At 39.5% G+C, this 24355-nt stretch overlaps 2 protein-coding genes across 7 annotated transcripts; one reads left to right on the forward strand and one right to left on the reverse strand.

The window, feature by feature from the left end:
* Positions 1-239: 239 nt before the first annotated feature.
* Positions 240-13566, reverse strand: LOC136446378 (eukaryotic translation initiation factor 4B-like). Of its 5 annotated transcripts, none has more exons than XM_066444723.1 (13): positions 13510-13566; positions 10052-10186; positions 9504-9700; positions 8553-8669; positions 8167-8227; positions 7578-7730; positions 7127-7318; positions 6624-6764; positions 5633-6032; positions 4711-4835; positions 3887-4300; positions 3010-3209; positions 240-2641 (listed from the first exon to the last, which is right to left on the reverse strand). In XM_066444723.1, exons 1-13 carry the CDS (start codon positions 13523-13525, stop codon positions 2573-2575), a joined length of 2220 nt encoding a protein of 739 aa, XP_066300820.1. In that variant the 5' UTR covers positions 13526-13566; the 3' UTR covers positions 240-2572. The 5 variants fall into 5 exon arrangements, with proteins under 5 accessions (XP_066300820.1, XP_066300823.1, XP_066300821.1 ...); XM_066444726.1 differs by having other exon boundaries at positions 3010-3179; positions 3911-4300; positions 5609-6032; XM_066444724.1 differs by having other exon boundaries at positions 3911-4300; positions 5609-6032.
* Positions 13567-13960: 394 nt separating this feature from the next.
* LOC136446379 (leucine zipper transcription factor-like protein 1) lies at positions 13961-23978 on the forward strand. Of its 2 annotated transcripts, XM_066444727.1 has the most exons (11): positions 13982-14087; positions 15529-15555; positions 16221-16345; positions 18974-19168; positions 19470-19527; positions 19671-19751; positions 20140-20262; positions 20875-20973; positions 21242-21346; positions 21887-21990; positions 23020-23978. In XM_066444727.1, the coding sequence occupies exons 1-11, from the start codon at positions 14085-14087 to the stop codon at positions 23036-23038; spliced, it is 939 nt and encodes a 312-aa protein (XP_066300824.1). In that variant the 5' UTR covers positions 13982-14084; the 3' UTR covers positions 23039-23978. The 2 variants fall into 2 exon arrangements, with proteins under 2 accessions (XP_066300825.1, XP_066300824.1); XM_066444728.1 differs by lacking the exon at positions 15529-15555 and having other exon boundaries at positions 13961-14087.
* Positions 23979-24355: the final 377 nt, after the last annotated feature.

Below are 24355 nucleotides of genomic sequence, written 5' to 3' on the forward strand. Positions count from 1 at the left end.
ATATTATTGTGCAATGAATAATTAGACCATTTACAGGCCAAGTATCTTTTGTGCTCTTTCAATGTCACTGAGGTTGATTACTGAAGGAAAAATTCAAATGTAAACCTTTCAGCTTTATATACCCTTTTACCATCAAGTCTGTTGAGTTTCTATTTCATAGTAAATAATTTCCTCCAAGATGTAAGACTAGTACTAGTAGTATCCTTCAGACACACACAAAATGTACAGCACACATTAAAGGTGTTTTCCAACTTTATTCAGTTATAGAAATCACAGTAGTTGGCAACACTGCTCTCGGAATCCTAAATTCTACATCTAATTAACCATCAGTAATTGTTCTCATTGTAATCTAGGCCAAGTCAGCTGTCAGCATACACAGTAGCTGTGCAATAATGAATGCGGGGAATTCAAAATAACTTAGTCTTGGTGTGGTTAAAACAATGTAATTCGACACATAGGCTACCAAGACATAGTACTTATCATAACATAGAGATTCCTAAAAACATGTTGGCCCAAAAGTACTTTTGTTTTAAATGCCAGCCCAGAATATATTTCTTTGCTCTCCTTGGCATCATGTTGAACTATCTGTAAAACTGTGTGCAAAATCCCAAGTCTGGAAATTGTAATGTATGGTATCTAAGGTTGAGAACAATTTTAGACACTCCACCGAAATGCATTGAAAAACCATATTCAAAGATACAGCAGTAAGGAATTAAAATGTCACTGTAGCATAAACTAGCAGATCAGGCGAACAATTTGAGTGATGCACTCATTTACATGGTTACACCATCCAAGTCTGTTACATAGATTCTTGGGACCAAAAAGTCAAAAGGTAACACCGTTACAATTGGCTACTTCCCAAGTTATTCCAGATACACGTCTGTATTCGTATTGTAAATTGTAGCACTACACAGTCTTTCTTAATTTCTCCAAAGGTTAGAGAATGGCTGGCTTGTCTCAGATATACATTGCTCTACCCCTAGTTCATGGCCTGCAAGGTGTAGTTAGTCACCTAAAGTTTACCGATGTGGCTGTTTTCCAGAGGAATATGTACACAAAAAGTATCATCTATCCCAAGCCTCTTATAGTGTTCTCCAACTCCACAAGTTGCACAATGTATTTTCTAGTTGCTGTAACTAAGGCACAAAAAAACTGCTGACAATTCCTATAAATGATGAACAGGAGATTCAAAGGTTTGCTGGCATATTACATCTTCTATTGCTGGATTATCAACATTACAAACACAGAATTTACATGTTGTAGCCTCCAATCTTAAAAACAGGAAACATCTTAATTCTGGGGTACAAAATGAATATACATTGAGGATAACAATAAATTCAGTTTAATGATTAATCATACCTATGGTTACATCATATTCGTTTGCCATTTTCATTTTCTGAGGTGAAAACCTCTTTTCCAAATGTATCAGTCCAACATGTTCATTACAATTTAATAGACAGTTCCACATGAAAAATTCGGCTAAGATGAGGTTTTGAGCATCCAAAGACCAAGAAGAAAATCTACCTTGTATGTGTGTGTGTATGTGAACAAGGTACGGCCACATTCTGAAAAAGAACAAAACCCCAGAAGATGGTAGCGTGTGTACTACTAAAAATTCAAATGTATGATATCCCCCTGAACATACTCTTGTCCAAATGTACATCACAAACATCAGCAATTCTAAGTAAGCAGGCAAAATTATACATTTTCATGATATCAAAAACTTTTCATTTGGTGCATTACACCCTGGGATTCAGCATCTAGAAAGTTTCATGCTGCATATCTGTTTGTGCATGGCAACAAAAACACAGAGTAAAAAATTTCCAAATCAGATTACACAACACAACTGGCGAGGGCAAGCTTACACCAAATAATCTGCGTAAGACATGTACAGTACAGAATACAGTAGAACCAAAGATACAGCAGCGAATCTCCTCGTTTGTTTCAACATTTGATGTGAGGCGTGGGCAATATGTATCTTTGCAGCCTACCAAGGAAACGGAAAGACTAGCAATAAAAAAATTCATCTTGTTGACACTCTTTTTTCCCCCTCAGAAATCCGAACACATTGTCAAGTCCTGTACATAGCTGCTGATACCAAGGCATTACTGTATTTTTCAGTACTACACTTTGGGCAATGTACCTACTTTACATTCACTGCTCTGAAGTTAATCACAAGTCGGAGAGGCGGCTGGTAACAGGCTGAATATTTCCGCTGGCTTATTTGTGCTCTCACTTATCATTGAGTACAAAAGGCTATTCAGCTACAATTCAACATCCTACATGTCCTTAGAAGTAACTCTCTGTTTAGCTGAAGTCCAATGGTGGCCACGAAAAATTCCAGAGAATCTCAGTTCTGTAACTATTCCTCAAATCTGTAACATTTGATTTCACCCCAATTCAATGTTTTCTGCAGACGATTCCCAATATTCACCCCCCTCCCTCCCCCTCACTTATACTTTGACTACACCATAAACTAATATTGGGTAGCCTGTTTTGTAGTTCTGGACTACTGCTATGGATTACAGCGAATGTACAGTTGTGCTAGCTGGGTAATCAGGCTCCGATGACCTTAATCGCTGGCCTCTCCCCCGTCTTCATCTGCCAACAGGGCAGCAAACTTGCTGTCTTGACTGAAAACCTGAAATATAAGATCAGACATGTATGAGTTTTCACAAAATGAACAAGGAACCAACCAGGGAAGAAGAAAGAGGGTGTAGGCAACAGAAAAGATGGGAGGATATTAACAGAGAATGGACAGGCATGACACCAAGCAAAACAGAAAACCTAGAAGGTTGAAGAAAACTGGTTGCCAGATTTTCTGTGGTGCCCAAACAGTCAAATAGACTAAGGGCTAGATGAGATGAGAAACAAACAAATCTTTAAAATGAAAATCAGTGAGTGTTATTATCAGTCTTTTTCAAAGAAACGTGGTAAGAAAAGATGATCAAAAAAGATGGTGAAACAAAAAAAAGATGGTGTCGAACTCTGTATTCTTGCCATACTTACCGGAGGTGGAGGTTCTACATATTTCTTGGGCTCTGCCGGTTCTTGCCTGGCGGGTCTGCCGTCGCGTGGCTCCTGTCTGCGGTCGTCTCGTCGTAGGTCCGGTCTCCCGCTGCCCGGCGGACCGCCGCCTCTGCCGCCGCGCCCCCCGCTGCCACGTCCCCAGGCATCACCTGTGGTTAAGTCAGAGTCATCCTCAGAGACTTCAGAGGGAGACAGGAGAAGGAGTTATAGCCTAGACAGACTAGGGACAGTGCTCGGGAACCTTTTCATCACATCATACGTTTGGAATTTTAGGCAGAAGATTTAGAAGACCAAATCAAAATATACCCAAGACCCAGCGCTGTCTTCAGAACCCATCCCTCCATCCTGTAATGGAAATTTGCTTGTTGGGATTGACAAAATTTCACCCCTTCTGTCCAACAAAATCTAAATTTTGTGACATGAAATTGATGAAAATGTATTTTCGTAAGCTAAAAATGACAAGATCTAACAATGAATATTAACAACAGGGCTCCAAAGTAATGAGTGGGACAGAAAAAAATTAAAGCTGGATACAGCCCTGCCAAAACATTAGCATGTTGCATGAATGATAGATGATAGACTGATAGAAAAGAGTATAGGGTTAGCTTCAAGTGGTACTGTAATTCATTTTATGTTCACGGTAGCAAAATTTCACGGTGTAAGAAAAATGGACATTTTTACTGAACTTTAACTTCATGGTGGCCGCAAGTGATTTACAGAACGGATGTGTGAAGGAATCATAAATAATAACAACAGGTTTCTTCATGGTGATAAGTTCACGGTACAGAGGTAAACGTGAAAACCGTGAACATACAGTGAAAGAAACAAGAATTACAGTAGACTTAAACTGATTTACCCCTGCCTCTGCTGCCTCCTCTACCTCTACCCCGGTCGCCTCCTGAGTCCCTCCTGGGACCCCTGGAAGATGGACTATCCCGGGCATCTCTAGCATAGCCAGGGATTCTACCATCCGGAGATGTGGGGGACGTTGGGGACGTCGGCCCTTTTCTTGACCAGGCGTTTTCCTTCGGAGGTGGAGCGTCTACATACTTTGCCGGCGTGTCTCCGACTCTAGGCTGGCTGGTTGGTGCTTCGTCCCTGTTCTGGGGGGGCTCGCTGCGTTTTGCCCAAGGGTTATCCTTGGGAGGAGGGGCGGGGACGGCCTTTGCAGGGGCGTCTTCTCTCTTTGGTGAACGCGGGGACTCGTCTGATTGGAAGACTTCGCTGCTGTCGGCAGAACGTTCGCTGTCGTGTCTTTGATGACTGGACACTGCAGACAGGCAAAACGTGACATTTGTAAGTAACACAGTTTCAGCGTAGGGATCAAATTCCATTACCCATTTCCAAAACAAGTGCAAGTACATTCTGTCATAAAGAACAGTGGACAATAACTTAATGTTTTGCATTAAAGAGTTATACTTTTTACAGTAGCAGGTAGACAACAACCAAGACTAAACTTACAGCGAGGCCGCTATCCACTGGACCACACACACTGTCTTGTTTATTATGTATGTTTATTTTTATCAATGTTGTTGAAATTACTTTAGTGTTATTGTTATTGCAAGTGTAGATACGACTCCAAGAGTAGTGAAGTTATCATGTACTGTCACTGATGGAGATCTTTCAAATAAACAAGATGTAGCAAATTAAAGCAGGAAAACAATGCCCATGTCTACTGACCTGGTACAGGACGTGGTCCTTTTGTTTGGCTAGAGGAACTGTTGTGTCGTGACCTGCCCGACGTCGCTGAGTTCTCGCTGTCTCGTCGTGTCCTGCCGCTGTCCATTCGCTCACGAGGAGGGGGTCTGATGGGAGGGGGGCATTTCAGTTATCAGTACGTTATTACAGTTTAGAAAATCTCTTAACGATGGCCACAGGCTCGTCAGATTTCAATATGATATGAAAGCAAAAATGGTTATCTTTCGAAATCATAGATGTCAAAATTGTTAATTTTGACTGATACCTCACTTAAAAAAGGCCAGGTTTAAGCCAATGAGACTTAGCTGAAGAACATCAATTTTGAAACTCGAGGATGGTCATGAAAATAATGTTTTGAAAGAAATTTCATCCAATCTTTTTTTATAAAATTCCACCATTTTTCCTTCTCAATTAACAGGTTCTGAACATACATGTTACTGAGGAAATCCTCTGTTCTGTAAACTTTCCATTTTCTGATTGCGTCTCTACTAGTACTACATGCCACAAACTGGTGAGATTCTATACTGTGCAAAACTGCATGCACACATCTACAGCTTGGTCTAGTGAGCAGAAATGTATGATGTAGAAGATTTGTTAGCTTAAAAAAACATGGAAATTATTGACAGAAATCAAGTACTACAAAGGACATGACTTGTTTCCTCAAAGGTGGAAGGATATTTCAAACAGGCAAAACAATCTTGTTAAATCATGAATCCGTAGAAGGAAAGTGATGCTTTCAGCAAACAGCACAAGTGCAAAACCAAGGAGACTTATTGTGTATTGTGTCTACATGGAAGTCAGCAGCAACCTTGGAGGAAACAAGAGAACAGAAGAACATGCTAAAAGCAAAGCGTGGTGGTTTGAGTCACGAGACTCGTACCGAGACGCTCGCTCCTGGTGGTACCTCTCTTCTTCTTCCACCTTCTGTCGTGCCAGCTTCTCTTCTATCTCGCGCTCCTTTGCCGCCGTATCCACAGGTTTTGCGCCGCCGAATATATTACTGCTAGATTTTGCTTGTGCAGGGGGAGGGGCACTTTCCACGGGCTTGGTACGTTTTGCTAACTGAAGCTTTGGCCTTTCTGCAGGACCTTTTTCGGGTTCGCCCCCCTCCTCACGTCTGAAGCCGTCGCGGTCTCCGAAGCGGTCGTCTCTCCGCGGGCCATACCTGTCCCCAAAGTCACGACCAAACCCTCCGCCTCCTCCGCGGTCATCCCTGCGTCCATAGCTCCCTCTCCCGTAGTCATCATAGCCACCTCCTCTCTCATCGTCACGGTAACCCGAGCCAAAGCTGCGTCGACCACCTCCTAAGAGATTTCAAAGTGGATGTTTCATCATTATCATGTTTCATACAAGTTGGAGCGTACACATAGCTTAGACTCCAGTATTCTCTGAGATGTTTGGGATAGCTTAAACTTTTAAAAAGTTTCCTACATGATCTCATTCTGTGAGATGTTTGAGAAAGCATAAGTAAAACTGCTATAGTTAATACCCATTTTGTATTCAAACACATAAATTCCCATCCACCTCTAACTTCTAAGGCAACTCATGCACATGCCAAGACAAGATAGTTGTTACCCATTGTACTCTCGTAAACCATTGAATATCAGCAGAATGAACAGATCCCAGTTACGGTAGCTTGCTTCAGGTAATAGCGTATGTGTAAGTATACGACACGCCTTCCCTATACCATGATGTTGAGAGCGAAGCTACTACGAGCATGCAGCTGCCAGCAAAGCTTCTACATTTATGGAACATAATGTTCCTACCTCCCCTATCATAACCCCTGTCTCCTCTATCATAGCCTCGGTCGCCATAGCGATCCCTGTCTCCATAACGGTCCCGGTCGCCATAGCGATTTCTGTCTCCATAACGATCCCCATACTGCGACCTCTCACCATCATCGTATCTGCCGCGATCGCTGTAGCCACGATCGTTGTAGCCTCGGTCTCTGGATCCGAATCCTCGGTCTCTGTCGTCGTAGCCACGGTCTCGTCCGAAACCACCGCGATCGTAACCTCCTCTGTCGTCACTAGAACCTGAGAACAAAGCAAAACAATATCAGCGACATGATAAAAGTTACAAAGTAAATCAATGCTTGAGTCACGTTTTCCTGTTGCGATTCTCTTACATTAACATTTCCACAACTGTTTGCATTCATTAGCTACATTCAAATGCTATAACACAGTTGAGATTCTCTTGGTTACCTTAATCTTTTTGGTGTTTTTTACCTGTTTCTTTGCATTTAGTCACCATTCTCAGTTACATTCATCATTCTGTGCATAGTTCAGTCTTCTCCTTCTTTGCATTATCATGTTCCGTATCAATTGATACAAATGGAGTGCTTTCTGTTCAACAGGTTTTTCTAGATCCTAAATGTATGCATAAACTTTGAAAGTACCTCTTTCGCCAAAGGAATCCTGGCTGTAGCGAATATCACGTGTGCCAGACTCTCTGTCGCCAAAGCGACTGAAGGCTGGTCCGTTCTCTGCGGAGGCTTTCCTCCAGTCGCCAGAGGTTCTGTCTTCCTCTTCCGCACCACCGCCGCCGCCACGACTACCCCGGTCCATGTCACGATCGCGATCCCTCCGATCTATGATCATCGTTCAGAAATAACACAAACATGAACAAGAGATAACACATCCGTGAATAGTTTCATCAGGTTGGTTAGTCACTGAATAATTATTAAAAGATAATTATTAATATTAAGAGATAACACATTCTCAATCAAAGTTGAACTGCCATGGCCATGTCTAGCTGATTTTAGCATACCGGATAAGGGAAAAAAGGCAAAGATCTAAAAGAGACGGACCTACAACTTGCAAGACAATGTTACTCTTTGGAACTCCTACCTGAGAAGCTACCTCCTGGTCGAGCTGGGGGGAGGATTCCTGTTTCTGATGACGCCTTTCTCCAGTCCCCTGCTGTCAACTCGTCGTACAGCGCTCTGTCCCGGCCGTCCGAGCGGTCTTTTCCATCCCGGTCTCCCCATCTCGAGTCCCTGTCTGTGGAAAAATGGATTCATGTCATTTATTTATCTTTGCAAAGTTCTAATTCACAGTGGCTTGCAACAATCAAAACACAGATTCAGAGTCCACCAAATTTTGTGTATCAGCCGATGTATGTGCTACTTGCAAGTTGCTGATACAATTTTGTTAGGGGCTGAGAGATCATCTGTGTTTGGCAATAGCCACACCTCAAGCACATTAAAGATCCCACCACACCTACTGAAAAGAGTAGAGGTCCATCCCAGAGTATGTGGATAAACCTTACAGTTCACTCTTACATAGCTTGTAAAGTTACCTATACACTACGAAACCGGTGAGTTACGCTACTAGTACTGGTTATGCAAAACAAACATAGCCTGTTGCCAAAGTAGCATGATAATCTCAAGTTTGAATTCTGAAATAATAAATTTTAAATAAGTAAAATTTTCCTTACCTTGTCCACCTTGTTGGGTTTGGTCTGCCACATCTACCCTGATCTGACGATTCAGCAGTTTCTGTGGAGAAATATGACAACACATGAAGTTTGAAATGTATATGGTAGAACAATGGCTGACTCGATAGATGTTTCTTTAATGGTAAACTATACACATATTTCATTGTCTGTTATTTCTAAACCCACTTCGTTTCAAGGAATTTTTAAATTCTTTCTGTTGCTTGTCATCCAGACCAGTTGACATCATGTTAATAAATGTCAATTCAGACCAAGCGCGGTTGGTACTGAGATGTAATCATTCAAGCAAAAAACGAACACCCAAAAGAATGCTAAGTAGAGCACGACCACAAGTAAAGCAAAGTAGAAATCTCTATATCTAGGCTTACCTCATTGTTCATGTTAATGGCTTTGAGAAGTGAATCCTTGTCCTCAAACTCAGCGTATCCGAAACCCTTCAGCCGACCGCTGTCGCCACCGTCACGGGGTAACCTTACTGTTACCAGCTGAAATATACAGGGGAATAATCAGTCTCACTTTAAAAGTTGTCATCATGAACTTTCTAATGTACAGACAGTAGAATGTGATCTGCAATAAGACATAAATGTAATCGAAAATATAAATATACAATTCGGTGATCTAGAACATCTACGCAAGTGTTGAAGTGATAATAAATTATGTAGCCAACATCTGACCCAAGTTTTAGTCAAATTTCAAACCATGAACTGAAGTACAAATGTAAACAAGCTGATCAGAAATTAAAGGATGTTGTCAGGACTGCAAAACAAAGATAGTGTAAATAGCAAGTATGGTAAAGCATGACCTTTACAGGATGTACATGTACTTGTCTGTCCATGAAAGCATTTCACAAATGACTGAGTGTGCATTCACATAATACTGTACACTCCTAAATTAACATTAAGATAATCATGATAACAATCTTGGAACGAACAGTTTTGCCTTTTTCGAGTTTATAATCATAGTTACTGGTACATAAAGAGTGCAGTACCATTTACCAAAAATTTTTGCTATCAATCTTGTAAACAGCTCTATCTTTTACAGGACGATTTGTATGTCCTTTTCGTTGCTTGTCATCCAGACCAGTTGACATCATGTTAATAAATGTCAATTCAGACCAAGCGCGGTTGGTACTGAGATGTAATCATTCAAGCAAACAAACACCCCAAGATAATGCAGACTAAAGCACATTGACAATTCTGAATAGTTTCCCATAAGTAATCAGCAACTCAATTTCTGTTGTCAATCTTGCAAACAGGACATATCATTTAAATGTGACTCTATTAAACATAAAGGATATCTATCCTATGATAGTCACCAACCTTCATATCACGGAAAAATCTTTCGACAGCTTCTTCATCCACGTCGTATGAGAGATTCCCGAGGAACGCTGTAAACGGCGGCTTGTCGGGAATCCGGGAGGCGTCGAAGTCTGCCATTCGTGCAGACCGCGGGGCTGTGGGGAGCTTTGCGCGGTCGATCGCAGAGGAGAACCCAGAGTCAGACCATGTCGGGGTGGCTGGGGAGGTAGAATTGTCATCTTTAACAATAGAGGCTATTGCTCACTTCAAACTTCAATTTATCCATTTTTTTTCAATTCACAGACAACATGCTGCATTATATATTCGATTTTTCTTACAACTTTTTGTGGGCAAGTCAATATATTTTGAAATTTGATACTTTTTATAAAGCAATTTTACCTTCACTTCAAGACAAGCAAAAATACATCACAAATCACCATCCTTTTCAGTCTGTACCATTCTGGCTGTCTTATGATATCTCTACTACACTTACAGCAGTACTGCTTTCTTTTTACAACATGTCAAAGTCAAATCCTGAATCTCAAAGTCCAATCCTGAAGGCAACTCACTGTCATAGTCCAGCCCCTCCGTCTCATCAGCCCAGTCGTTAGACTTGGGAGTCATGACATAGCTGGGTGGGGCTGCATCTCCCAGGAAGTCGTTTAGACTCACAGTCTGTCCCTTTGCCTTCTTCTTCTTCTTGCCTAAAATTGTAGAAAAACAGGCAACAACTCCTTAGGGACAGCATAATACCACAATGTTATTTTCATACTTGTTATCAGATTAAGTATGATAACATTTATTTTTGAAGAATCATAACAATTTCACTATCAAAAAAGTATAGTATTGTATATGCAAGATCTTTAAACTTTTCTCAGTTTTCCTATTTTTTCTACACTTTCTTTTTCATCTATTCAACCTAACCAGGGACCAGTTATCTTTATTTGTAGACCTTAACATGTGTCCTGCATGTAAATAAATAATTGTAAAGCTACATGGAAGCCTTTAAGCTTCCATGCTCAGGTAGCCATATAATGCTACATTTCTATGGGTTATGGGATTATCAGACCACAGTATTCATGAGCTACAAATGTATTGTGTTACACACACAAGTGCCCATACATGTATAGCCTTAAGACTTGTGCAGATACATGTAAAACATACATTTCAATCATCACAAGTGGCTAGAAAATGGATAAACATTTCAACATGTTTAAAGGACACTTTACAATGTACACTTGTATTTACAATGTACAGTTGTAATATAAAGTGGCTGCAATCCTGTTCAAGCTGTGGAAGAGAAGTCAACTATCCAAACTACTGATACGAAACTGCTGCCCTTGCAGTAAATGTCAATTCTGACATTGTTATCTCAAACCACTAACCCAAAAGTGATTAAATGGCAATATGCAGGTAACGAACCTCATTTTACAAGGTCACTGTCAATGTTAAGTCAATGCATTAAGTTAGGTTTGGTGAAAACAGGCGCAAAAATATTTTCTCAAAGTGTGTATTCATCACCAAATCTTATCTAACTTGTAATAATAAGATAAAATTTCCAAAATGCACAACAAAATTGAACAATCTAAATTCAGACAATTGCCAGTTATGAATACATGTACCCACTAGGGAATTTGTAGTCTACTCAGGTAGTGTCTATTGCTGCTGCTGGGAGTTTAAGGTCAACAAAACAATTTTCAAATGACCTTTCTTGTCTGAGACCTGACACACCCTTTCAATAACAGATTTTATCTGTCTGAAAGCACCACTTTCTCACAAAAAGTGCAGTTCGAATGGAAACAAATGCCACAAATTCTTTAATGAAATCTTACTTACATATTGTTACATCTATCAATGTACAAAAATGCCCCATATTTCATGTCGTTTTGCCCTTGAAATAATTTGCAAGGCATAAAGGCATTCCTGTAGACAGAGACTAATGAACATACACAAGGAATACAAATTGATTTTATACCAGAAATTTACTGTGCATCAAATTTGTGTGGTGTCAAGGCAGACCACTTGTACTGGACTCAGAATCTTGTACCCTGTATTCTCAGTAAGTTAACAGAAAAGCTATCTATTAGTTTCATTCGTTTCAAGGCATCGTCATTTGAGGTGAAGCATGATGCTTTTTCAAGTAGCTAGTGGTAGTGCAATGCGGCTTTGCTACGGCTCGCGTTTTGAGCCAAGCACACCGGGTCACCCCTACTCTTCTTGATAAGTGTGTTGGGTTCTTTTACGTGCAGAGGTTTGACGCATGAGACTTATGCCTGAAGCTCCCTAATCTATGAATAGTTCAAATCATTTCATTATGCTTATCGTCTGGGAATAAATGAACAGTGTACACTGTACTGGCCCTTTGCAATTGAGGTATTTCCAAATTCCAGTGGCAGATAAAATGGCACAGACAACTAAATCAATACATGGCAAGACAAGATTTGTGCCAAAATGCTGAAAAAAAGGCATTACTGCTATTGTTGTCACTTGGTTTACCTTAAACAATTACCCAATTATCAGACAACCTAACGTAAGGGAACATGTAAACTTTCTTGTAGAAAGCTTTTACCTTCTCTGTAATGGATGAGACTCTAAAATCTAACCTAGCCATCCAGCAATACCTGTGCTATAATTAATAAAAAACTTAAATACCTTTTCTAATTTAATAGTTGGTTAAGCAAATATTGCTCTTTACTACCTCCCATTATTAGATGAGGTCATTCTCTAACCCTTATGTAAGAGCCACACCCGGGACACCCAATACTGTAATTCACTCTATCTTCACAGTAGCAAAATTTCACGGTGTAAGGAAAATTGCCATTTTCACTGAACTAAATAACTTCAAGGTGGGGGCAAGTGATTTACAGAACTGATGTGTGAAGGAATCATAATTTTTCAGGTTTTTCATGGTGATAAGTTCAAAGTACAGGGGTGACCGTGAAAACAGTGAACATAAAGTTATAATGAAAGAAACAAGAATTACAATACTTGTGTTGTGAGATACATGATGGTGATATTGTGGTACCATTCATAAAAACTATATAAGTGGCACTAGCTACTAGGTTGCTTTTAAGGATATAGAAGAAAATACGGAAGAAAATTTAATTGATATCAGGTTCTCTTGGACAAAAACTAATTTACTAATATTTCATATTCATCATTTTATGTTTAGTTTCATCATCCGCATGTATGTAACATTGCCAAAATATAACAATGACCTTGGCTACCGACATGATAAATAAATATAGACTATTTTAATCATCAAAAAAGAAACTACATATGGTGGGTGGAACTGAGAAAAAGAAACTTGACTTGAGCAGCAAACTGTATTTGGGCTCATCAACAGCATAGAACTGCATAATTTGATGTCATGATTCCCCAAGTTTTTCATAAGATTTTTTTCATTATTATCTTATTGTATCAGCTATAGAAATGAATAAATCATAATGGTATGAAATCACATTATCCATTTGTTAATGAAATCAGAGATGAATTTCCTTTCAGAAATAAACATTGGCCTTTTCTGTAATTTGACCATTCTTTATCAGTACGGGAATCATGATAGATTGATGCACAGTGGACAGTATCTGCGCATGCACAAATAATTTCTTCCCATGCAGCATGCAAACGTGTCAGAGTACACAAATCTACCAACGCCATCGCTGAATATGTTCCTACACAAATACAAGTAGACAGGGAGTAAGATAGCCTAATTCTAAGCATACAAACTACAGAAATGTCCTCAAACTGTTTGATAAATCCGTGCATTGCGCAATAAGAGGTCTCGCATGATGCGATCGGCCGGCCACCGCGAGAGGATTTCTGCATGCGGCAATATGGTAGCGCCATTTCAGTCTTCCAAATTTCTCACAAGTCATCGGGTTAGACACGGGGATACCATCAAAACAACTGGTTAGATTTTTTCCATGTAGCTTCTTTTGTCTACCTGACTAACTTGCGTGTTCGGACTGAGAGATTTCGGGGACAAACTGAGGAAAATTCTCGGGAATGAACGAAAATTTCTCACCTGCTGCCGCCGCCATGTTGATCTGGGTTGTGAGAAGTGCCCGGATGTTGGCGATGACTACATTTTTAGTATTTTGTGGGGGTGGAAGTTTGATATTTGTATCGATTTATTCTTGACAAAAACAACATTTCAAATATACAGTATTTGTCTTTTATAACTGATTACATATCCTAGAGTGTTTTTTAACGTCTTTTATTTCTAACTTTTGATTATTTGTATACATCTCAAGTCGTTGTGACATGTTTCTTTTCGCGCCAAATTTTGGAATCACCCAAAGGGGCTCGCCCTGTTCCACACGTGGGAAAATGAAGAGATGCAGTATTGACGATTTTGCTGTAAGATTACATTTATTGGGCAGATTTGAGCATAATCATCTATATTCACACGCATTTTCTCAAATCTAATCACCAAATTTTCAAGAAAAGTTATAAATCTTATGACGTTACCTTTGACCCCTCATCCGGGGACCGTCAGTCCTGCGCAGGCGTAGTACGTCTGGACGAATTTTCTCACATTTTGATATTCTGTATTGCACTTTTGTGTCGTCTGGGCGAGTTGGCGAGACTTCCAGCAATATGGTGAGCATTTTTCTACAAATACTGAATTTCTACTAGCTTATGAACATCTTATTAACCCAGTCAGCCACGATCTTGTCTGTTATCCCATCAATTCGCTTCCAAACTTCCCCGAACTTGTCTAGATCCAGCGTTACCTTACATATCATCTATGCCCTCACTTGTATCTGTCTTCTAAACTACAGCCCCTCCCAAGATCATACTAAAAGTACTATCAACAGTACAAATTTGCAATGGTTCACTATAACAATACGTGGTCATTGAAAAATAAAGGCAAAGTCACAAGTTCATATTACCAACCACCTGTTGCTGTTGCCATAGTTACCTGTGTTGCCATAGTAACTACTAACGACTAGAGGCATTGATGTTGGTTTGTCCCACAATTTGAAATGTTCCAAATGTTGTTCTTTGCATTAAGCTAGCACTGACAGACCATATCATTCTAGGAAGGGGTAGATTTTGTGCAATCATGTCAATAACATTTCTCATCAATAATGACAATATGACCACTCCTTTAATTTCAACCTTTAATTCTAACACTTAAGACAAGTTGCCCCCTCTTTAAACTGTCAAGTAGCTTTTTTTAGAATCAGTTATACACAGAAAATGCTTATAGCACATTCTGTAAATGTATTCCAATGAACAGTACATACCGGTACTATGTAGAATTTCTAATTGTAGGGTTTGAATATGGCAGGGGGCAGGAAACATTTTTTAGTAGTTGAGCATGTTGAATTTTGTTACACATAGTGGAAGTGAATCTATGCCATGTTGATATTCCAATCTAATAGTAATGGTAATTATGTAATGTGTGAAGGCATTATGGACACTCCTCTTAGAGAATGTCTCTTCCAAATTCTTTGTGATTACAGAAAACACAGCATAACAAAGACATCTTGTTTTGAAATACTGTACTCTTGTTCACCTTGATATGTGACAAAACAAGGTCCGTGTTTGGGGAGGTATTTTTCTACACCCCTCATTTATTGTGCAGTCTTAAGAAAAACAGAACATTGACTCAATGCATGGTTCCTCAAGTCAAACCATTCAGTCTGAGACCTTTGAGAAAACATGAGTACCTTGCAATTAGTGGCCCTGTCACACTTGTGCGTATATTCAATTTCGCATGAGTTCCGCAGGAACATTTTTTGGTTTAAGTAAAATTTGCAGGGAGGAAGTTGTTTCCTACTTTGACTCACCGTTGAGCAGTCTAGTTATCAAACCAAATTACTTCTTTGGCTGCAAACTTAACCTAAACCAAAAACATGTTGATACGCAACTCATGCGCACAAGTGTGACAGGGGCTTAAGACATGCTTCGTCTATTCTAGTACTTTTCTTTGTTTTTAGCTATAGTATTGTTGATTGTGATGTTGTCTTGCACTTTTGCTTTTCCACCTTCCTCTTCACATGTACTGAATGTGTTACTCCCCCCCCCCCCACAGGAGAGAAGACAGTTTTCAGGGAGTCTTGTGAGTCGACAACAGATTCCTCCCTCACTTTAAGCTAAGAAAGTAAAGCCAAAGGGGCACGCTTGGTGGCTTATAAAAGCAGGGCTGGTCCAGATCTAAATGATTTAGACTATACCAGAAGCAGAGAAGAATACTCCTTACTTCTCAGAACATTTCCTTGCAAAGTTTAAATTTGAAATGTATGCATGTTCTTATTGTTATGTGGTGTTCTGTGTTTACTGAACATTGATGTTTTGCAAGTTTCCCTTACAAAGTGTTCAAGCTTTCAACATAGCATTGACATAGTACAGTTTTTATACAGTAAGAATTTACTTAGCCTGCATAACTGCATAGTAATTTTGATACAGCGTAGTTCAGTTCTTCTTACTTCTGGAGCTGCCCTGTGCATGAACATAATTCTAAGGTTGTACCATTCTCTAAACGTACAAACTCTTCTTGACTAACATTGTTACATTGCAGGACTAACTGCATGTCCTTGGTACATGTACATCTTGGAAAGATATCATCAGTTCCTGCAAAAATCAAAAACGAAAATCAGTTTCATCCATATCATAGTTGTTCGGTTGTTTAAGATGCCTGTACCACAGGTTTAAGAGATGTTACCATGTTATTCTAAGTGGCAAAACGTTATTTTGTATCTAAAATGTTATTTTGTATCCCTTTAGGCGGAACTGGGTCTGAATGACCATCACCAAGGCAATGTCGTCAACTACATGCGCTTTGCCCGTTACAAACGTGGCCAGTGCCTGAAGTCCGTGGACTTGTGCTTCGAAGACCTGAAAGACAGCAGGTAAGGTTACACTGAGAATAACATGTAGAAAGCCATGTACAGGCAAAACTGCCCAAGAAGACCACTCAAGGGACCAATAGAATCTGGTCTATGTGGACAGGTGGTCACTATACATGTAGCATTCTTAATGCATGTGTGAATGGAAAAAAAATCATAATAGGAACCGCCACAAAGTGGTGACACTGGCCAAGTGGTCCTTATGTAGAGGTGGTCACTTGTAAGTTGTAGGTTTCACTGTATAACTGTATATGCTACACACATTGTTTCAGACTTGAAGAGAAAGTCATCTATAATAGATAGCTTGTTATACATTCAGTGTTCAGTCATACTGACTTGGTCAATAACAAACACACAATTGCTACCTTAGTCATTAAATATTCAAAGGTACAGTGTCCTAGAGACAACAGCACCTGGCTACTTTCCCAGCATTTTATTCAACAGCTGTTTGTCAAAGCCAATTCCCATTAATTTTATTTTTCAATTTTGTGTTTTTTTGTGTTCTGTTCTTTGACCTTGAATTGCAATTGCATTTGTATGAATATACATACCATTCCCAACCTCTACAAATAGATTCAGCAGTCTAATTACTGACTATTGTAATTATGGTCTAGATATAAACGGGAGGTTAAACGTGTTAGTATCCATTTTCTTTTGAGATTTTCTTGTAATGTGATATACTGTCTGGCCAAACATACCTGGCAATACAAGTTGACTGTGTAATTCTCTCCAGTGTTTTATTCAGTCTGTAGTTACTGTTTTAATCACTTGATCTCATGTCTGCCAAACTTGTAATCCAGTTATTGCACAGCTTTAATTTACTAGTTTGCAGTGTCTAAATCTCATTTCTTTTTCTTCTGAAGTTTTTCAGATGAAGGGAAGTTTAAAAGTGGTAGTTCACAGTGATGTATAACCTTTATTTGTTCATTAAGGTCTCATTTCTTCCCTCTCTCCAGATTGACAGATGACACCTTTACTGTGGATGAAGTAATCCAAATGATAGACAGATTCTCAGTGATGTACAACCTTTATTTGTTCATTAAGGTCTCATTTCTTCCCTCTCTCCAGATTGACAGATGATACCTTTACTAGCTGTGGATGAAGTAATCCAAATGATAGACAGATTCTCAGTGATGTACAACCTTTATTTGTTCATTAAGGTCTCATTTCTTCCCTCTCTCCAGATTGACAGATGATACCTTTACCGTGGATGGAGTGATCCAAATGATAGACAGATTCTCAGTGATGTACAACCTTTATTTGTTCATTAAGGTCTCATTTCTTCCCTCTCTCCAGATTGACAGATGACACCTTTACTGTGGATGAAGTGATCCAAATGATAGACAGATTTGCAGTGATGTACAACTTTATTTGTTCATTAATGTCTCATTTCTTCCCTCCCTCCAGATTGACAGATGACACCTTTACGGTGGATGAAGTGATCCAAATGATAGACAGATTTGCAGTGATGTACAACCTTTATTTGTTCATTAATGTCTCATTTCTTCCCTCCCTCCAGATTGACAGATGACACCTTTACGGTGGATGAAGTGATCCAAATGATAGACAGATTGGCAGTGATGTACAACTTTATTTGTTCATTAATATCTCATTTCTTCCCTCCCTCCAGATTGACAGATGACACCTTTACTGTGGATGTAGTGGTCCAAATGATAGACAGATTTGCAGTGATGTAACCTTTATTTGTTCATTAATGTCTCATTTCTTCCCTCCCTCCAGATTAACAAATGACACCTTTCCTGTGGATGTAGTGATCCAAATGATAGACGAATTCGCAGTGATGTACAACCTTTATTTGTTCATTAATGTCTCATTTCTTCCCTCCCTCCAGATTGACAGATGACACCTTTACGGTGGATGAAGTGATCCAAATGATAGACAGATTTGCAGTGATGTACAACCTTTATTTGTTCATTAATGTCTCATTTCTTCCCTCCCTCCAGATTGACAGATGACACCTTTACGGTGGATGAAGTGATCCAAATGATAGACAGATTGGCAGTGATGTACAACTTTATTTGTTCATTAATATCTCATTTCTTCCCTCCCTCCAGATTGACAGATGACACCTTTACTGTGGATGTAGTGGTCCAAATGATAGACAGATTTGCAGTGATGTAACCTTTATTTGTTCATTAATGTCTCATTTCTTCCCTCCCTCCAGATTAACAAATGACACCTTTCCTGTGGATGTAGTGATCCAAATGATAGACGAATTCGCAGTGATGTAACCTTTATTTGTTCATTAATGTCTCATTTCTTCCCTCCCTCCAGATTAACAAATGACACCTTTCCTGTGGATGAAGTGATCCAGATAATAGACAGATTCGCAGTGATGTACAACTTTTATTTGTTCATTAATGTCTCAGTTCTTCCCTCTCTCCAGATTGACAGATGACACCTTTACTGTGGATGAAGTGATCCAGATAATAGACAGATTCGCAGTGATGTACAACCTTTATTTGTTCATTAATGTCTCATTTCTTCCCTCTCTCCAGATTGACAGATGACACCTTTACTGTGGATGAAGTGATCCAGATAATAGACAGATTCGCAGTGATGTACAACCTTTATTTGTTCATTAATGTCTCAGTTCTTCCCTCTCTCCAGATTGACAGATGACACCTTTACGGTCGATGAAGTGGTCGGGATGATGGACGGGTTAGAGACGGTAGTCCGCAGCGAGGTGGAGTCGGAGCTGATCAACACGGCGCACACCAACATCCTGTTGCTACGGCAACTGTTCAGCCAGGCAGAGAAATGGCACCTGAAGCTGCAGGCAGACATATCCGACCTGGAGAACAGGTCAGGCATGCGTTTTTTGGCGACAGCTCTGGGACGGAGGCATATTTTGTTTTGTTTTGGGTTACTGGTATCCTCAATTGTAGCATATCACCTAGTACTCAAAGTTGGTGAGTATAGGCTGTGTAAGAAACTGATTAGTTTAAACAATTGGAAGCCTACTATTATCGATATGTACATGTTTGGTGGATTTTTCAGGTATGTCTTCGTCCTCAAACCCAGATATGACGGTTTGATATCCTCTCATAATGGTCACAACTCCTTTGGGATGCTAACTTCATGTTGTTTTGTGTATTTCTTGCAGAGAATTGTTGGAGCAGATCATGGAACTGGAGGAAAGGGAATTTGCTGGCAAGGCAGCGGTACGTCTCCTGCATGGACATGTTTTTGATAGTGAAAAAATTCCTTTGGTGTGGAAAAGACGTAGGTTTAACAATTTACAATAAACGAATGTAATTTTGGTTTCGTAAAAGACAAAAGTAATGATTTATGTTTTTGTTTGCAGAACACAAAGCCGTCGTTTGACTCCAAAGCCTCCAAGCTGGAACCCCTGAATGAGGGAGGGGGAGCAGCGCTGCTACATATAGTAGGGTTGAACTTTGAACTTTATTTCACACCTTGAAACTGGTGGCACCAATGGCCTAGGCATGTGCAGAATACAAGTGATTTGTAAAAATTTAAAAAAAAAATTAGCTACATGTAAGCATATGATAAAGAACAGTTAGTTTTACTGAAGGAATTCTGAAGAAAGGTTCACAGTTTGACCTGCAGAGGGTAAAGGTTATAGGTTAAACTGTTGCCTATTGAATGGAATATTTTCAAGTGTAAAAAGCGTGATTGTTTTAAGAAAAGCATACTTGTTACTTTCTTCCGAGTTGCTGTTGCTAAAATGCTTTTAAGTCTGTGTTTTGTGTATGATTATGATTTTAGTTGTTGAATATCCTTTGAAAGGACTGCTTCTTTTCTGTCTCCAGGAAATTGAACGATTGAAAGAAGAGAATGAGAAATTGAGGGAGCGGATGAAGTCAGTGGAAGAGAGAGCCACGGGTGTGCTGAAGGATAAATCACGACTGGAAGATGAGCTGACTCAAACACAGGTAAGCACGCTAGAATGTACAAGCCTTAGGACAAAAAGTTACAGGGATCTCAAACCATGCAGTTTAGGTCACCGAAGAACAGCTATTCTTCCACTGGTCATAACAGAGAAGACAGATGCTATCTGTAGTATTTACAGGTTCATTGTCAGGCCTCAAAATAAACTTTTTCCCCTTCTGTCCCAAAACTTTTACAAAAGTGTCATTTCTTGTTTATATTGTCCCAAAATGTCCAAGAAAAGTGATTTTTGTGCTGTTCCTGCCTAAATTTTACTGGTCTGTGGCTACTGGGACTCGACAAGTACAATAAACAGTGGACCACAGCTTACAATGTCCAGTCCTAAGGACTGCAACCCTTTCCCTTAGCGTGCATGTCAGGTAAGTGACAACAGCGAGTATTTCAACTCCCAATTTCTTGGTCCATTGGCAGAGTCGCTAACCAATGTACTATGAATGCTACTGATAATTTTGAAAATTGTTTTTTTTAATGTTGAATCTGTATCAAATTTTGTCAGTGTTGTGAAGTTAAAATGATGGAGACAGGATATCTTATAGAAAACCAAGTTTTTATTATCATGTTTAAAACAAAAGGAGTAATTTTTCTTGTTTTTACAGGATGCTCTTGGCCAGGCAAAGACAAGGAAATCTGATAATTCCGGAGACTTTTCTGACCTGGAAGCACAAATGGCAAAGGTCAAGATGGAGATGTCACAGGTGAGGTCACTGGTGGGAAGACCGTAAAGGAGGGGGCAGGAATTTTAGTCCTCGACTTAAATGTGGTGCAAATGTATATAAAAAAGGCTTTCAATGACACAATGAAAAGTCCATTTGTTTGAGCCATTTTTCCTACCTTAAGTCATAATATTGATTGCTTTTGATATGTGAGATGTCCTGCAATGTGATTTGGATGTTGAATGTATACATCTAAATGAGTGTACATGTGCCTGCTATCATGTTAACATGTTGCATTCCCCATCTATAGGGACTCGATGCTAAAGCGATGGAAGCCAAGGGTTTAGAGGGAGATTTAATCAGCACAAAACACAAACTGTTAGAAGTACAGGAGCAGCTGGAGATGGCTGAGAAGGTGAGATCTTAGTATATGAACATTCGGCACTACAGGTGTCTTAAAGCACCTTCTTGTTATTACTAAGATGATTAACATATTCAAAGAGCACAGCTATTGCAAAGAATATTTACAGTTAGTGAGACTGCAACAAATGGCTGAGCGGACACAAGATCATGATGTCATGGCCATTAGGGTTTGATACCTAGTTATGTTCTTGGGAGAGGCACGACTTTCCTCACTCCACCCAGGTGTAAGATGGGTACCTGACTTTGGTTTGGGAGGTAAAAGGCAGTGGAAGGAGAGGGATGGGCTCTGTCTTCCAATACCATGCCCTAGACACAGTGGATAAGAACTCACTGCCAGTACGGTCGCAACAAAGGCTATGCATATATGGGACCTTTACCTGTGACACTTAATGAAATTAAGCTCCTTACATAATTTAAGAAAACGAATCACTTTACGGAATAGCTTAGGCTTCATATATTCAAACACTTACAAGCCAAGTTGTCTTCACATTTCTGCAATTGTCTTAACATGCCTTCCCTTTCGTGTCTTAAGGAGCTAGACAAGAAGTTCCAGGAGACGGGTGCTTACAAGAACATGAAGAAGATGCTGACTCAAAAGAACGACCAGATTAAGGACCTCAGAAGACGTCTTAGGCAGTAAGCATACCATGAACACTCTTTTTTCGTTTAGGTTTTATACGCCATTTTCTCACACAAGGTAAGGCTGAATAAAAAGGCTCTTTGTACACATCCAAGTGATTTATACCAAGTTCCCTGTAACAGTGTATGTAATTTTATGTAAATACTTTGTGTTTGGGAACGCATCTATAAGCAGCGACACCTGCAATGTGAACCAGTCAGAACTGCCCTGAGAAAGGTGACAGACGGTCACTGAAACGTCAATTTTTTAATAAATCACTTGGTTGTGTACAAGAGTCCTTTTATTCACTGACTTACCAACCTGATGAAACTATTCAAGGTAAGGCGCTTACCAAGAAGCTTTTGATCATTCCTATGATCCTTCTCAAGTCGAAATGACAACAAAGCCTATGTCACTTGACCTGAGCAAAACAGGTCAAAGTAGCCCGGTAGTAAGTTTTGGCCCCCGTCTTGCTCGAGGGATGGTCAATGAGTACTTTCTTTTTGTGTATTGTTTTTCCCATCCCATAGTTACGCTGTATTTTATGTAACCAAGTCTACACTGCCAATGGTGATTTCTTTTGGTCAACCATTTGTCAGACAAGAATCCCTCCCTACCTTTTTCTCACCTCCCACTCCACTGCTCACTTAAAGGCGACCAATGCAATATTCCTTAGGGCCCTAAAGATGTAAATAAAAAAGATGCTGAAATCTTTATGGTAGTGACATTGTTTAGCACATTTGCGTGATAACTTCACAATTTGAGCATCTTAAAACCGCGCAAAATTGTGCCGTACAATGATCCCCTTAGTTTCACGAGCCTACAAAAACTCTGGCAACTCGATTTCTGGCAGTTCTATTTCAACGTCGTATTTTTGCATCATGGACATTGTTATACATTGTGATAGTGTTGTTTGAACTAATCATGTATAGAAATGACTAAATAAATTGACTTTCAAAATCCGATTTTTGAGCCCTAATATAGCTTGCAGGTTTCCTTTTAAGTGTTCCAAAAATGACCACAAACCTGTCCTTTCATGTCTGCAGGTACGAGTCTGATGATTGAGGGGGCTGTGCCTTGGAAAGAAGCACTGTAGTAACAAATCAACGGGGCATCGGAAAAATGTGCATCTCTCGGCCACGGCACGGTGGAACTTATTTTTGACAATTAGGGTAGTAATAGTAGATTTTTATTATGGATCTGTTGTACATTTGTCAAGAAAAGCTGACAGAAGTAGATATTTACAAGTTCACAGAAATTTGTGGCATTGTAGTGAATGCACTTACACATGTACGTACATGTTAAATGTGCCCTAGTCTAAAGGAAGCCTTATTGAGTAATGAATGCATTAAGAAAAGTTACAAATGTAAAAATGTTATGTTGTCTAGCTTTGATATATTAAGGTGAGTAGAAAGAATGGTTAGTGTACATGCATGTGGAACAGCTTTTTCAAGAAATGTTTTAAAAGATTGCATAGCTTTGTTATATTGTGAAATATTAAGAATAAGTAGCGATACTTGTGGATGCCACAAATGCACATTGTGATACTAGCCCCACCCTGTGAGGTTACAAGTTAGCTTAGCGAAAGTGTTCCAGTTGATTTTTTTGTTGGTATTGGCTTCCAAATGTAACAACACGCAGTAAATGAACTATCCTGCCAACACCTTGCCCATATGGAAGAGGCAATATTGTGACGGGTGTTCAAATGAAGCCTAAATTCACTGTTTCATGTAGTGTTCTTGCTCCCTAGCAAAAGCGCACTCATATCTTATTACCTTTGTTTTACGGTTTAAATCATATCACGAGGTAATGTGTTTTTTTGTACAATCATTGTAATTAAAATGTCACAGTTTAAACTTGAACATTCCATTGTTAAGGCTGTCATTTTGAAAAATTTTATCAATCAAGATGTCCAGTTGTCACAGTATATTGTAGAGTTATTGTTACATTTGAAGTATAGCCACTTCAGTATTTAATATAGATAAAACATACCTGGTTCCATTAGGATTGTGTGTACATTTCACTAATTATACTGAGATTTTCCTTTGGGGGTAAAGATTATTTACACTTCTCGAAAATGTTTAAAATCCTCCCAAATTTCATTATTCAAAAGATGGAATATAAAAATTTGGGTCCACTCAGAATCTAGCCTGACGAATCGCGCTCCTAGTGGCCAGCCGGTCCTGTGACCTCCATCCCCCTAGGGGATCCCGCCATCCACTCTTGGGGTGGGGGTCAGTAACCTCCGGCCAAGAGCTTGTGTGAACACAGGCTAACTCAGAATCTTGGTCAACCCATCATATACATGTAGATATAGTTCTGCTTACAGAGACTTTTACTCATGTCATGTATATACATTCCAGTATTCTTTAACGACTTTAA

Source organism: Branchiostoma lanceolatum, chromosome 12 (genome assembly GCF_035083965.1).
Source record: "Branchiostoma lanceolatum isolate klBraLanc5 chromosome 12, klBraLanc5.hap2, whole genome shotgun sequence".
In the NCBI taxonomy this organism is placed as follows: Eukaryota; Metazoa; Chordata; class Leptocardii; order Amphioxiformes; family Branchiostomatidae; genus Branchiostoma; species Branchiostoma lanceolatum.

Bases quoted from the DNA above. Each gene is read 5' to 3' on its own strand.
- LOC136446378 (XM_066444722.1), bottom strand. The intron at 7,731-8,166 runs GTAAGGAAAATT...ATTTTTCCACAG, and splicing joins AACCCAACAAGGTGGACAAG to ACAGGGACTCGAGATGGGGA. The intron at 4,301-4,710 runs GTCAGTAGACAT...GCCTGTCTGCAG, and splicing joins AGGACCACGTCCTGTACCAG to TGTCCAGTCATCAAAGACAC.
- LOC136446379 (XM_066444727.1), top strand. The intron at 19,528-19,670 runs GTACGTCTCCTG...TTTTGTTTGCAG, and splicing joins AATTTGCTGGCAAGGCAGCG to AACACAAAGCCGTCGTTTGA. The intron at 19,752-20,139 runs GTAGGGTTGAAC...TTCTGTCTCCAG, and splicing joins GAGCAGCGCTGCTACATATA to GAAATTGAACGATTGAAAGA.